At 43.3% G+C, this 12,934-nt stretch overlaps 1 protein-coding gene across 1 annotated transcript; it reads right to left on the bottom strand.

Moving 5' to 3' along the window:
* Positions 1 to 2,115: 2,115 nt before the first annotated feature.
* LOC123120489 (macrophage migration inhibitory factor homolog) lies at positions 2,116 to 4,649 on the bottom strand. Its single transcript, XM_044540491.1, has 3 exons — positions 4,388 to 4,649; positions 2,653 to 2,853; positions 2,116 to 2,382 (listed from the first exon to the last, which is right to left on the bottom strand). The coding sequence occupies exons 1-3, from the start codon at positions 4,496 to 4,498 to the stop codon at positions 2,347 to 2,349; spliced, it is 348 nt and encodes a 115-aa protein (XP_044396426.1). The 5' UTR covers positions 4,499 to 4,649; the 3' UTR covers positions 2,116 to 2,346.
* Between the last annotated feature and the right edge of the window lie 8,285 nt (positions 4,650 to 12,934).

Below are 12,934 nucleotides of genomic sequence, written 5' to 3' on the forward strand. Positions count from 1 at the left end.
CATTAACCTACGCAATGCAGATTTACAATCTTTGAACAACCGTCTAGAGGGTTGGATGAAGCAAGCCATGTTGCAAAACAAATCGAAAGATGGGGTCCAAGTCGCCATATCAAGAGCCAACCAACTGTTTCTCTTAATTGACACGTCAACTGTCAAGATTTAAAGAGAACCAACAAAGTTCAACAACACCTACCTTCACATGCCCTTCTCTAACGCCAAACCGGACGCCGTCGAGGTATGGAGGTGACAGAGAGACCTTTGTTACAGCACACCATCATCTTCATCACTTCGTCAATGCCACCAGGAAAACAAAATCTAAGGAAAGCAAAGACCTATAAAAACTAATAAAATCAAAAGGGACGGACCCGCACTCGAAAATGCCGCTTGAGAACGCCGGCAGCATGCTCCCCGATGCTAGAATGCCAAACTTCACTAGGGAAACACTAGCCCTAAGGGCATCTTCAGACTGGACCCTCAAACTGCCAGCATCCGTCCGGACCGCGCGGTCTGGATGTGTTTTGCCATCCAACGTGGGCCTGTATCAGTCTGTCGACCGGTCCAGACGTGATTTTCCCCTCAAATTGGAAGCAAACTAAGGGGCGTTGAGGGAGTCTGGACCACTGCCACACAGGACTCCGACATCCCTGACCCACTGAAACCCCTCTCTCGGTCTCATTCTCTTCCACCCCACCACTACCCCCTTGCTTTGCATCTGCGTCCTCCTCCTCTGACGCCACCGCTGTACCTCTCCGACTGCCACACAGGGATTACCGGACGTCCGCAACTACCACCCACGAGCCCGCTCGCCTTGTACTACGGCGCCGTCCACCCAGGATCTATTCGTAGCCATGTACCTCTGTCCCCCTATCGATGAAGACAACCATCGTTGACACCACGCCTGACAGGTGTTTGGTCAAATGCCATTGAGCTTATTTTCGAACTCCATGTCATTTTTTAGAGTAAGAAGGATGGCGGGGGTACTCGACATGGTGAATGAGTCATTGTGCGATCTATGGTTTAGACGTATCTGTGGACTTCATAGGTACGAGTAGAAGGGGGTTCTTTTGGCAGCACGTGCATGGTTCGTTTCATGCATGGAAGCACATTGTGCCCTACGACATACACATCATCCATGAACGCAATGTGAAGTCATTAGCCTATCAATGATACACCATCCAGAACTCCGTCATAAGGTATTGTGGCGCAGTTGATTGGAGGCAATGTGGTCATTGCACGCGACCGCCATGGAGATTGTAAGTTTTGATTTTCTTGCTCTACATGTTGATTGGTTCATTCATTCACTCATTGTTGCTCTATACGTTGTGTAGCTTGCACGCGCTGCCGTGGTGTACTACAGGCCAAAAGGCAGACCATTCACACACATGCATTGTTGGATGAATCTCAAGGGACAATATGTGTGGGACAACATGTGCCGGAACTGGAGTTAGTATCACTAAATTTGATCTATCCATGAAAAACTTGTCGAACACCCGGTTGAATTGGAACTATTGTTTGTACTAGACATATTTGCATGTTACTTATGGATGATTTGTGCTATTTTTATCTGAATTTTGATGAATTACGTCGTGTTTGACGAAATTCATCCGGTTAGTTAAAACCCGGTTTGAAATGTATGCTGCTAGCTTTGGATGACTGGCCCGCATCCGTGACCGCAGACTGATACGATGTTCGGTTTACGGGTCAGTGTTGAAGATGCCCTAACACAGCTATACACAAGGGCACAACAAGCACCTCCTATCCAACAGGGGCAGAGGAGAGGAGAAAAGAATTCCTTTCTAGAGGTTGTGTGTAGTGATGCAGACCAGGAATAGAGATACGTAAAGATGACATATTTGGTCCTCGGCCATGATCGCCTTCCCATTTTTGTCTCAAATTGGGGTATATGTTTTGCAGCGTGCAACCTCTTTAAAGGAAAACAAACACCCATCAAGCAAATTTGCATATCAAAAGCAGCTCAGTCGACGAAAAACAGAGCCTATTTCCTCCAAGGGCATGTACTCCACAGTTGCAGGGTGCACCTAACGCAACTCCTAAATTTTTAGTTCATGCAGCAAATCACTGGAACTCAACAACCAGCACAGTTGGACAAACACAGGACACCACAAAGGGTTCATGATTACGAATCGAACCAAGCAGTTGCAACATTCCCTTGCCATGGCAAGTCCGAAACCAAACCAACTAGATCACACAAGTACTCCGGCACTCATAAACACTGGCCATTAAACTGACACGATGTCTTACTGCAGCAGTTTCTCCTTAAATAGGCAATGGACAGAATATTAGGAACTCTGGAGTTCATGCAAGGCTCCATGCCATATGATGCGTCTAAAAGGTGGATCCATTCCATCCAAAGTCTGAGCGCTGCATGGTAACGAAAAAAGATCAATTAGAGTTCACATAATTAGCATCTACTAGTATAGAAAGGAAGCCACTGTGGAAGCTAACACGACGACTACGAGTTCAAACGACAGATGGACATTTACATGATCTACTCTTGATGCAAAGCATGCAAACATTGAGCATGTTCTTGTGCAGGATGGGCCTAACAAACAGCAGAATTGCAATGAGAACATGATGATGCCTGATGAAGACCCATGAATGAGCGGTCGACAGCAAATAATGTCTGCTTGCCTTTGAATCGTGGAACTTGAGGTAGAAGCGGGACTTGGGGATGGACAGCTTTGACTCCAGGATGGAAGCAATGCCGGCGCTCAGCTTCTTGTTCACATCAGCGTTCAGCCCTCCGATGGAAACCAGCTCGCCGTAGGCTGCAGGCTCCTGGGTACCTCCAAATGCCATGGGCACTGAACCCTTGAGAACAACCATCACATACTGTCGGAAGCACTCAAGTTAGTATCTGAATGAAAAAGGCGGTGAGGAAGAACTTTGGTATACCACTACTTGGTCAGCTGAAAAACAGAAAACTGTCACAGCCTTAAGTTTTCAGCAGTTCATGTGTCTGACATTGTATATTCTGCATCATATCATATCTCCAAATCTCCAGAGCAACTCGGTACGCTTCATTTTGATCTTAAATATGTCTGATATAACAACAAAAGTAGCTATTGGAGCCATTTCTTACTAATACTAACGTATTGCTATACTTAAAAACAACTAATCTAAGTACAATTAGCTTTCCAAAATAATACCCCAGTATATTTAGAACAGAAAAACTTGAGAAACAAGGAAATGGCCTGCATTTCTGTAAAAAACATAAGCAAATAAAGTTCTTAAAGGTGGTAGGTGTGATATTTGTGGCATAGGGAAGCGCCTAGAGTAAAACATGAGCTGTCCAGATTTACAAAAGATTAATGGTACTGCGCATATTTTATAATTTTCTGATATATGGGGTTCTGAATTAGTATTTATAGAAGAACACGCAGAAAACAGCCATATCTTGTACCTCTACATAGGAAAGACAAGCAGAGCAAGTCAACATGTATTTCTGGAAAGAGTTGCAGATATTGCCTCCCAAAGCAAAATAAACTGTGAAAACAGCATGTTCACTCTAGCCTTGCCATAGACAATAATCATAGCCTCCTAATCAATTCCTCTGGTGCCACAATGACCAAGAAAAATGGGAAATATGAAGGTTTCAAAATTCTTTTGAGAGAAAGCTACACATAAGCTTCATGGTACTATTGAAGTTTTCCAGACATCGTACACTATGTTTACAGAGAAATTTGTAATGGTTGAAGATGTCGGCCCATGTTTGTTATCTGATTTGTTGTTGTACGAAAGACAGGTTGGTTCTATTTCACCTCTTTACCAAGTAACATGTATTTCAAGTTTCAGCATATTCATATCACAGCAAGTAACAGCACATCAAACATCCTTACTAACCCTGAAGAACATATCCAAAACGAGAAGACAACGACTTGACCACCAAACAGCAACAAACTGAACCTTGGTTCCATTCGGGTTTAGTCCAAGCTTTCAATTTCCGCGTGCATGCCAATTGATAAACAACATGAACTACAAAATTTATTTGGTTCAACAAAACAAACAGATGACCGTAAGAAGCACAGTCCTAAACTGGACATAACCCCAGATCACAACCTCGAACTTGCTCCACGCATGAAAATGTCATACAAACCTACAGATCAAAACCCCGTGTCCGCAATTTCAGCAGTCGCGGGACAAAGATCTTCCAGGGCAAAGCAGACATGAATAGCGGACCAAAGGAAGGGGAACAAACCCCCAGCATCGAATCGACCCCCCAAAACCCTAACAGATTGAAGGGCCAGACCTAAGAGACGGATGGAATCCAGGGGACGGCCACGCCTATATGGATCGATAAGGAGATACGAACGCCTAGGCGAGGCGGGATGTTGAGGAAAGGGGGGAGATGGGGTAAGGAGCGTACGGCCTCCGGCTTGCCGATGATGGTTGCGACGGTGCTGGAGGCGTCGGCGAGGACGGCGGAGGTGTCCACCCCCTCCAGGTTCACGTTCGTCGACACGTTCAGGCAAGGCATCTTCCTCCCCCTCCGCTTCTTCTTCTTCTTCTTCTCCCCTCTCTGCGCCTTTGGTGGATGGGTGGGGAAGTATGTAATGGAGAGTTGGAGACCTCACTCGACCTTGGCGAGGAAGGACAAAACCCTGACCACTCGTTTCCTCGACCGGTCGACCCTATGCGTGTGTGTGTCAAAAAATAAAAGATTTTTTCGATTAGATAGGATAATTAATGTACTTTTTAAACCTAAACGTCTTACATTTTTTTATAAAATATTGTCCAACTATGCTTTTATTTACATAGCAACATATACTAAATGTGTGACAACATTTTTACTAACCTGTTCCTCTGAAACAAGCTTGTGACACAAACATTTTCTTTTTTTAATATTACTATACACTATGCTTCCTAACTTTTAAGACCTCACAATTAACTGAGGTCTCCGATTAAAACTAGGTCATCTGATTTTCACCGGGTCACCAAATACAGTACATGCAACCACCTTTGTATATCACATCGCTTTTATGAGGTGGATAACATAGAATCACATCGCGAAAGGGCCACCAAATCACCACATTATAAATAAAAATAAAACACGATCCATCATCTCCCTACTCGCCAAACTAAATATTCCATCAATTCCAAAATATATATGAGGGGTATTATTTTTTTAAGAGTCAAATGTAGCGACCCGACCTCAAACGGTCAAGCATCTGTGTATCCGTGCCATCCCTGGATCGGTATGCTGGCACACACAGTACATCAATGTATATATCAAAGTGCAATCACATGTATAAATGACGTAAAACTCATATATACCTCATAAGTCTCAGCGGAAACAAACATAAGGGTGTGGAGTCCCATCAACGCCAACGGCAAGTTGAGTGTAGACCGTAACCCTACAACGTAACTCTTACTCGTCGTAGAAAAAATTCCTGCAACATAAGACGTTGCAGCCATGTAGGTCAGTACATTGAATGTACTGGCAAGTCACATCATAAGAATAATGAACCTATTTGTACATGCAATTTGGCTGGTGGAAAGCTCTAAGTTTGGTTTTGCATAAAGCTAGTTTTTCCCTAGAATAAAAGATATTATTCTACCACTACTGTATAGCATTGGATGAGTTGGTAAACCCAACTCAATCCATTCCCAAAGTTTCATTTAAAACCCAACTGTTTAATTAAAGGTGAGAAGATCTCCCTGCATTTTCACTACTAGATGCTTAAGTTGTCCGTAACCGGGGACACGGCTAATCGATTAGGTTTTAACACTCTGTAAAGGTTTGCGCACTTTTCCCCACAAGACTCGATCGCCTCCCTTGAAATTCTCGCACTGCCTGGTGTTTGAGAACAGGATGACCGAGACATAGTCTTTCGAAAGTATTTCCCCTTAACCCACGGATAGGCCGGTACACCTACTCATTCTACATCTGCTAGCCCATCCCGGAAGGGGTCACACTAACTACTCAACTAAGCCAGAGCCCATATTGGCTTGTGGCTGCACACGTAAGCTTCTAGACATGAGAATATGATTGATCTCTTTGAGCCTGGGCGGCCGACCACTAGTGGTGCACCACCATGGATTAACCATGCATGCTCCCGCTGTACTTCGCCACCATTCAAAACCAAATACCGCCCAGGTAGTTCATTTACAAGTCTTGGTCCTGCTTACTACTTTGTCACTTATGTCTCACCATGTTCTCTTCCCAAACCACGTCTACATTTAGCGAGGCAAAAATAAACTTACACGGTGGTGACAAGGATGTATAGATCAGACCTACCTCAAATGAACTACTAGGTAACGGCATAGCCATCTGGCAACAATAAGTCCTACCATGCAATCCTACCACAAAAGGATTAAGTGCATAATATAAACATAGGTAATTGGAAGAATGGTCAAATATGAACTTGCCTTGATACTGATAGTTGAATTCTAGAGATCGATAGTACTCGGCTTCGCACTCCGGACAGTCTATCGTCAAAGTAAAATAACATACATAGGCAATCACTACAGAGATTCAAAATAATATGCGACAGAAAGTTCGGTAAAACCCAAATTAAAATCCAACACAGTTCAATTGCATGCAAAATTCTAGGTGCAAAACACTAAGTGACGCAAGGTGCAAAACCGTGATGTGATCTATCGTGCATATAAAGCATAGTAATAAAACTATCATGGAAAGATCCTAATTGCATGAAAAAAATGTGACAATGGTCCAAGTTATAGGATTTGGCTACAGTGACAAAGTGCAAAAAGAATCAACTCCATCGGAGCTACGGTTTAGGAGATATGGCCAGTTGAAGTTTGAATTCAAATCTGAATAAAGTATAAATTTGAATCTGACAAAAGTTTACAAATATGATATCACTGGATAGAGCTAATCATGATGAAGAATTTGCCGCCGGTTTCATCGAGTTTGGATCTACGGTTAAAAAGTTGTGGCTAAACTAAAATCAGGGACTAATCAACTAATTCCAGGGACTAGATGGTGAAACAGAAAATAAACTAAACTATGAACAGGTCCTCGACCACATGGCAGATTCCTACTGGCCGAGCAGCGTTCGCTGCGGAAGCTATTCGGCGAATGACCGCTATCTAAGCAAAATAGCTACCGCGGCTAAAAAAAATGAAAACCGGAGACCGGTTTTTAACTAAACCGCACGGTTTATTTGAAACCGCGGTTAACCGATCTAATCCAAATAAATAATAATAAGAAAAATAAACTAAACGAACGAGGCGGGAGGCTCGGCTTACAGCGGCGATGACGACGAGCAGGGGGCGGCGGCGTTGGCGTCAGGCGGTGGCGGTGGTGGCGGCAGGGAAGGAGACGAACGGGACGGGCACGACATGGGCGGTTCGGTGGTGGTGACGGCGCACGTCGGGGTGGGCTGGACGGGCGGAGCGAAGGGCGGCGGCTTCGTGCTCCGGCGAGGACGCAGGTCGTCTGCACGGCGTCTCCGGCGAACCTAGGGAAAAAGGAGAATGTCAACGAGATGCGGTAGATCGAGAGAAGGATATTGACAGAGAGAGTGGATGCCGGGGTGGTCTACGGGCGACAAAAATAACGATGAGGTCCTCCGGCTCCGGCGAGATCCAAAGCGGCAGTACGTCGGCTATGAGAAGCGAGGGACAATGCGAAGTGGCAGAATAGAGAGAGGGGGTCTGGGGCTTTTTATAGGCGAGGCTAGGGCGTCGGGGAGCAACGGGATAAGCTCTATCCCGAGAGCTTCGGCGGGCGGGTTCGGGAGTGCGTGTGCGTGCTCATCCAGCGTGAGGAGCGGGAGGTTGGGGGTGACCTGGGAAGCGGGGCCCCATCTGGCATCGACAGTGGGAGAGAGCGAGCGAGGGACGGGCGGGCGGCTCGTGCGTGCGGCGCTGTGGCGCTGGCCTCCTGGCGCTTGCCTGGCAGGCCGCTGGCTGCCCTAGCGCTGCGGCTGGCCATGGCCTCGCTGGCCTGTGGCTGGGCCGGTGTGCTCGAGCGCGCGTGCGTTTTTTTTAAACAGAAAGAAAACTCCAACAGAAGGAAATTAATTATAAATTCTACATAGGCATATTATATACCAAAATGCTCAAAAAAATACCAAGAATAAGATGAACTATTTTCCAAGTTCAAATAAATTTTATAAAAATTCATAAAAGTCAAACAGTGCTAGATTTGCATTTAAAATCCATACAAATCTTTTTTTTAAATACCAAAATGATTTAGAATTTATTTTCTCCTAATTTTCTATTGAAGGGAATCATTTTACCCTTATTTCCATTTATTTATTTGTTTGGAGAAAAATAATTTGAATTAAAATTAAATAACTCCCAGGAGGATTTGAAATTTGGAAATTCAAATAACTTCAAAGTGACTTTCAAATCATTTCTTTGAAACTTCCAACTCTCTTTGTTCAAATTTGAAGAAGTCATTTTATCTTCCCTCATGAACTCATTGAGTTGCTTAAAGTTTCTAAATTTGAAATATTTCAAATGGAATTCAAATCATTTTCAAACCCCTTTTTATTTATTTAAATGGAAGAAGTCATATTATCTTCACTCTAGGGTTTTGTGATGAAATGAATATGAATACACGAGGATCAAACATGCAAGATGAAAGTTTTGGGAAAGTCATTTTATTCCCTCTCATTCAACTTTCAAAAAGTTTCAATTTCCACTCAATTTCACACAACAAACAAACAAACACAATTATTTATTTAATATAACATTCCAAAATTTAGAATTTTGGGATGTTACAAACTACCACCCTTAAAATGAATCTCGTCCCCGAGATTCGGAGAGGCTAGAAAGAAGGTTAGTTTTGGGGGTCTCCTTGAAAATCCATTCAACAACACAAGGTATGGGGTGCTACCACCCTTAGAAACATGGTTATGGTTCCAACAAAGCTCATGTACCCATCCATTGGGTTGACGGTGTCAGTCTTCTCATATTCTCCGGGATAACTCCCTCATTGGTGCCATTCCGGTAACGACATAACCTTTTCCCCAAAGTCTTGAGTCCTTGCGTCAAAATAAGATCCTTCTGGGACTGGGGCTTCTTAGCTGTCAGGCTGTCGCCAATGCTAAATAACTATCGAAAATCTCATGGTGGTCGACAATTAATGGTTCCTCCTGCAGGAAATGGTTCTGGGTTGAATCCCACCGTATAACCTACGATTGGCAACGGGTGCCTGTACATGGTTTTCATCGTCCTGCCATTCTAAGGCTTTTGGTTTGTCGGGTCGACACTCTCCTAGGGTTTTAAGGCTCTCTGATTTTCCATCAACATATGATAGCTCATGATAGAAGTCTCCGGTATGGGGGCCAATCCATCCCGTACTTGAACCATTATCACATACGCAGATAGGGAATCACGTATTCTAACACTTGGGCATCCTCACAAGCATCGCAGAACTTCTCTTCTCCACGAACTGGGTTCGGGTAAATCCAATGGTTCTGCAAGCCAAACAAAACCCTCTATCGTTTCTTCACAACTCTTAGGTTTACGTAACCTCCTATGGAACGTCTGCTGATGAAATCACAGCTTCTTCCAGAATTCTTCCTGCAACAAGGCTGTGCTTGCTTCTTTTTAAATCCAAGTCCTGTGGGTTATGACCCACTTCAACACTTGTATATCTTTAACTCATCCTTGGAGTTACTATTGTTCCTTATTCCAACATTTCATCTCCTTTAAATCCAATAGTACTTCATTCCCTCATACTCTTGGGGTAACCATCATAACTAAAACAAAACTCCAACTTATTTTGTCCAAACTGCACCTATGGAACAACATTTTCCTTTCCATCGGTCTAGTGTTCACACAGGGTTTTACCATTAAAACAAAATGTACTGGTTCATCCATAATTCATATTTCTCTTCATATCAAATCCTTTATTACATCCTTAACCACTACTCAAAACTCAGGTTCCAAAAGTATTTTATTACAAATGTTGCCATCCACATAGTTTGGTATGGTCAAGCATTACTTCCATCTTTATTCATTTGCCCTACTTGAAGATGCTTCAGTCCCACTAGAATCGTGCGATGTGATCCTTGAAATCATCGGCCTTTTGTTTCATCATGGTGGCCATGAGTTTCATCTGCATCATCTCTGCATGCACTTCCCTCAGGTATTCCTGAGTGTGATGGAGTCTTGCTTCTAGTATTTCTCCAATCTGATGTATGGCTTCCATAGCAGCTTCACGAACAGAGTCGAAGAATGTTGCTCGTGGTACTCGAGAAATGAAAAAGTATTGCCCCATAGTCTTTGGGCAAACTCCCTTCACACGGTGGAGGTGTACCTCCACGTACCAAAGTTCAACTCCATTCTCCATGAAAGGATAACCTTTGTAAACTGCATCTCCTTCAAGATGAATATGCTTCATCATGTCCTTCAGGATCTTCGGGTAATCCTGATCACTTGTCAGGGTCATGATCGTTTCTGGGCCCTTCAAAAAAGACTCGTAAAGGGTTGTCATCTACAGGCATAAGATAGAAGGGGTACTCAGGATACTGTATGTATTTCCTTGGGTGAAATGTGGTTATTTTTTCGGGAAAGGTTTGGGTCAGCTTGTCCATGGGTTCAAGGCTTAAGTCTAGGCGAGATAGTGAGAGAGGCACTCAAAATCATCAACAACTCATGACACCTCATATGAGATTCCAAACATATCAACTTTTATTGCTTCACGAGCTATTACAATTTCCATTCGGTAACTCAACTCAACATCCACAATGAAAATAAAAGTGTGTTCCACATTTATTACATGCTTTATTTCAATATCAAGATCTCAACTATTCAGCTCAAGCTTTCCTCGGGTCTGAACATTCTCTGGCAAAATGTCCTACTCCTTTGCAGCATAAACAAATGACGTCAGACAAATCTAGGGGCTTCCTGGTGGTTATCTTGGCTCCTTGGGTTCTTGGCTTCCTTGCTGGGCATTTGCTAGCATAATGACCTAAATCCTTGCATCTGTAACAAGTGATATGACTTAGGTCCTTTTCTGCAGAAATTGGGTTGTTCTGGGGACACGTGCTCTTTCTCTTCCTGGACTTCTTTGTTTCGATCAATTCTTCTATCTCATGTGGATCAAACTCCACTTCTTCTATCGGGAAGTCTCCCAGATACTCTTGGTTTTCCTTCATGCAATACTGTGAAAAATGTCCTTCTTCTCCACATGAATAGCAAGCATTGGAGTAAAATCTGTTTAGGCTTTCTCCATCAGGGTCGTCAACATCTTCTTTCATCACCGGTTCTTTTAAACTTTCCCTGAGGGCTTCTTTCATTGCTTCCTTCTGCTGCTTGGTAATTTCTTGTACCTTGGGGTAAATATGACACTGGGCAGGGTAGTGCGTAGTTCCTTCACACAAGAAACAAGTAACCTGCCTAGTTGGGCATTCTTCAGCTCGGTGATTTCCTTCACAATGATGGCATCCATCCTTGTGTTCTTCATGGGTGTGTCCTATTTCTCCGCATATCTTGCAGGCACAATGTTTCTTCATCGGGTTATCAACATGCTTCCGGATAAGACGGGATCCCAACAGAGTCTTCTTCAATTCCTCCCAAGTTTTTGCTCCATTACATCCTTGTATGGCTTGATGCATTTTCCACCAGGTTGCAGCACCTTTTGTAAAGTACTGAAGAGCGTATTGAACCTCATACTTCCTTGCAACTAAATTGCTCCCGAAGTGATTCTCCATGTTTTGAATCCATAGCTCTGCCTCCCACTGAGTGATCGGTCTAGAGAATACAAGCCCATCTTCATTCATCATCTATTGGGTCCAAGGGTTTTGGGATGAGATACGGGAGAGGGATAGAGAGAGATACACACAATACAAACAATATAGTTTTGTAAATGGTTTTATTTGTTGCTGTCAGAAAACACACACAAAATATGACAGCTCACAAATCATCACATCTAACATGAGTACACAACAAGGGTTTGGTCTTCTAAAGGTCATATAAATCTTGGAATTCTTCTGTGTCTTCATATTCTTCGAGTCTTCGACTGTCGTAGCATTAATTCTTCTAGTGTATGGTGAAGTCTGATACCTTGTCCTTCTCGGAGTGGTCTCATCAGTTGATCCTCCGTGTGGTCAAAGGGAAAAAGGGTATTGTCTAACTATTTGGGGTAAAAGGAAAGATTTGATAAAGCTCGAAAAAGAAGAGAGGTAAAGGATCTTTTTGAAAATAAAGTTTTAGAGAAATCCTTTCCTAAGGGCTTTTCAGTTTCTCGGGTCACGTCCTACAGTCAACATGTGCTCTGAAACCATCTCTGTAGCGACCCGACCTCAAACGGTCAAGCCTCTGTGTATCCGTGCCATCCCTGGATCGGTATGCTGGCACACACACAGTACATCAATGTATATATCAAAGTGCAATCACATGTATAAATAACGTAAAACTGATATATACCTCACAAGTCTCAGCGGAAACAAACATAAGGGTGTGGAGTCCCATCAACGCCAACGGCAAGTTGAGTGTAGACCGTAACCCTACAACGTAACTCTTACTCGTCGTAGAAATTCCTGCAACATAAGACGTTGCAGCCATGTAGGTCAGTACATTGAATGTACTGGCAAGTCACATCATAAGAATAATGAACCTATTTGTACATGCAATTTGGCTGGTGGAAAGCTCTAAGTTTGGTTTTGCATAAAGCTAGTTTTTCCCTAGAATAAAAGATATTATTCTACCACTACTGTATAGCATAGGATGAGTTGGTAAACCCAACTCAATCCATTCCCAAAGTTTCATTTAAAACCCAACTGTTTAATTAAAGGTGAGAAGATCTCCCTGCATTTTCACTACTAGATGCTTAAGTTGTCCGTAACCGGGGACACGGCTAATCGATTAGGTTTTAACACTCTGTAGAGGTTTGCGCACTTTTCCCCACAAGACTCGATTGCCTCCCTTGAAATTCTCGCACTGCCTGGTGTTTGAGAACAGGATGACCGAGACATAGTCTTTCGAAAGTATT

This window comes from Triticum aestivum, chromosome 5D (assembly GCF_018294505.1).
Source record: "Triticum aestivum cultivar Chinese Spring chromosome 5D, IWGSC CS RefSeq v2.1, whole genome shotgun sequence".
Taxonomy (NCBI): Eukaryota; Viridiplantae; Streptophyta; class Magnoliopsida; order Poales; family Poaceae; genus Triticum; species Triticum aestivum.

Coding starts and splice junctions, on each gene's coding strand:
- LOC123120489 (XM_044540491.1), bottom strand. CDS start 4,498: ATGCCTTGCCTGAACGTGTCGACGAACGTGAACCTGGAGGGGGTGGAC. Junction 2,854..4,387: donor TCATCGGCAAGCCGGAGGCC/GTACGCTCCTTA, acceptor TGCTTCCGACAG/TATGTGATGGTTGTTCTCAA. Junction 2,383..2,652: donor TCAAGTTCCACGATTCAAAG/GCAAGCAGACAT, acceptor GTTACCATGCAG/CGCTCAGACTTTGGATGGAA.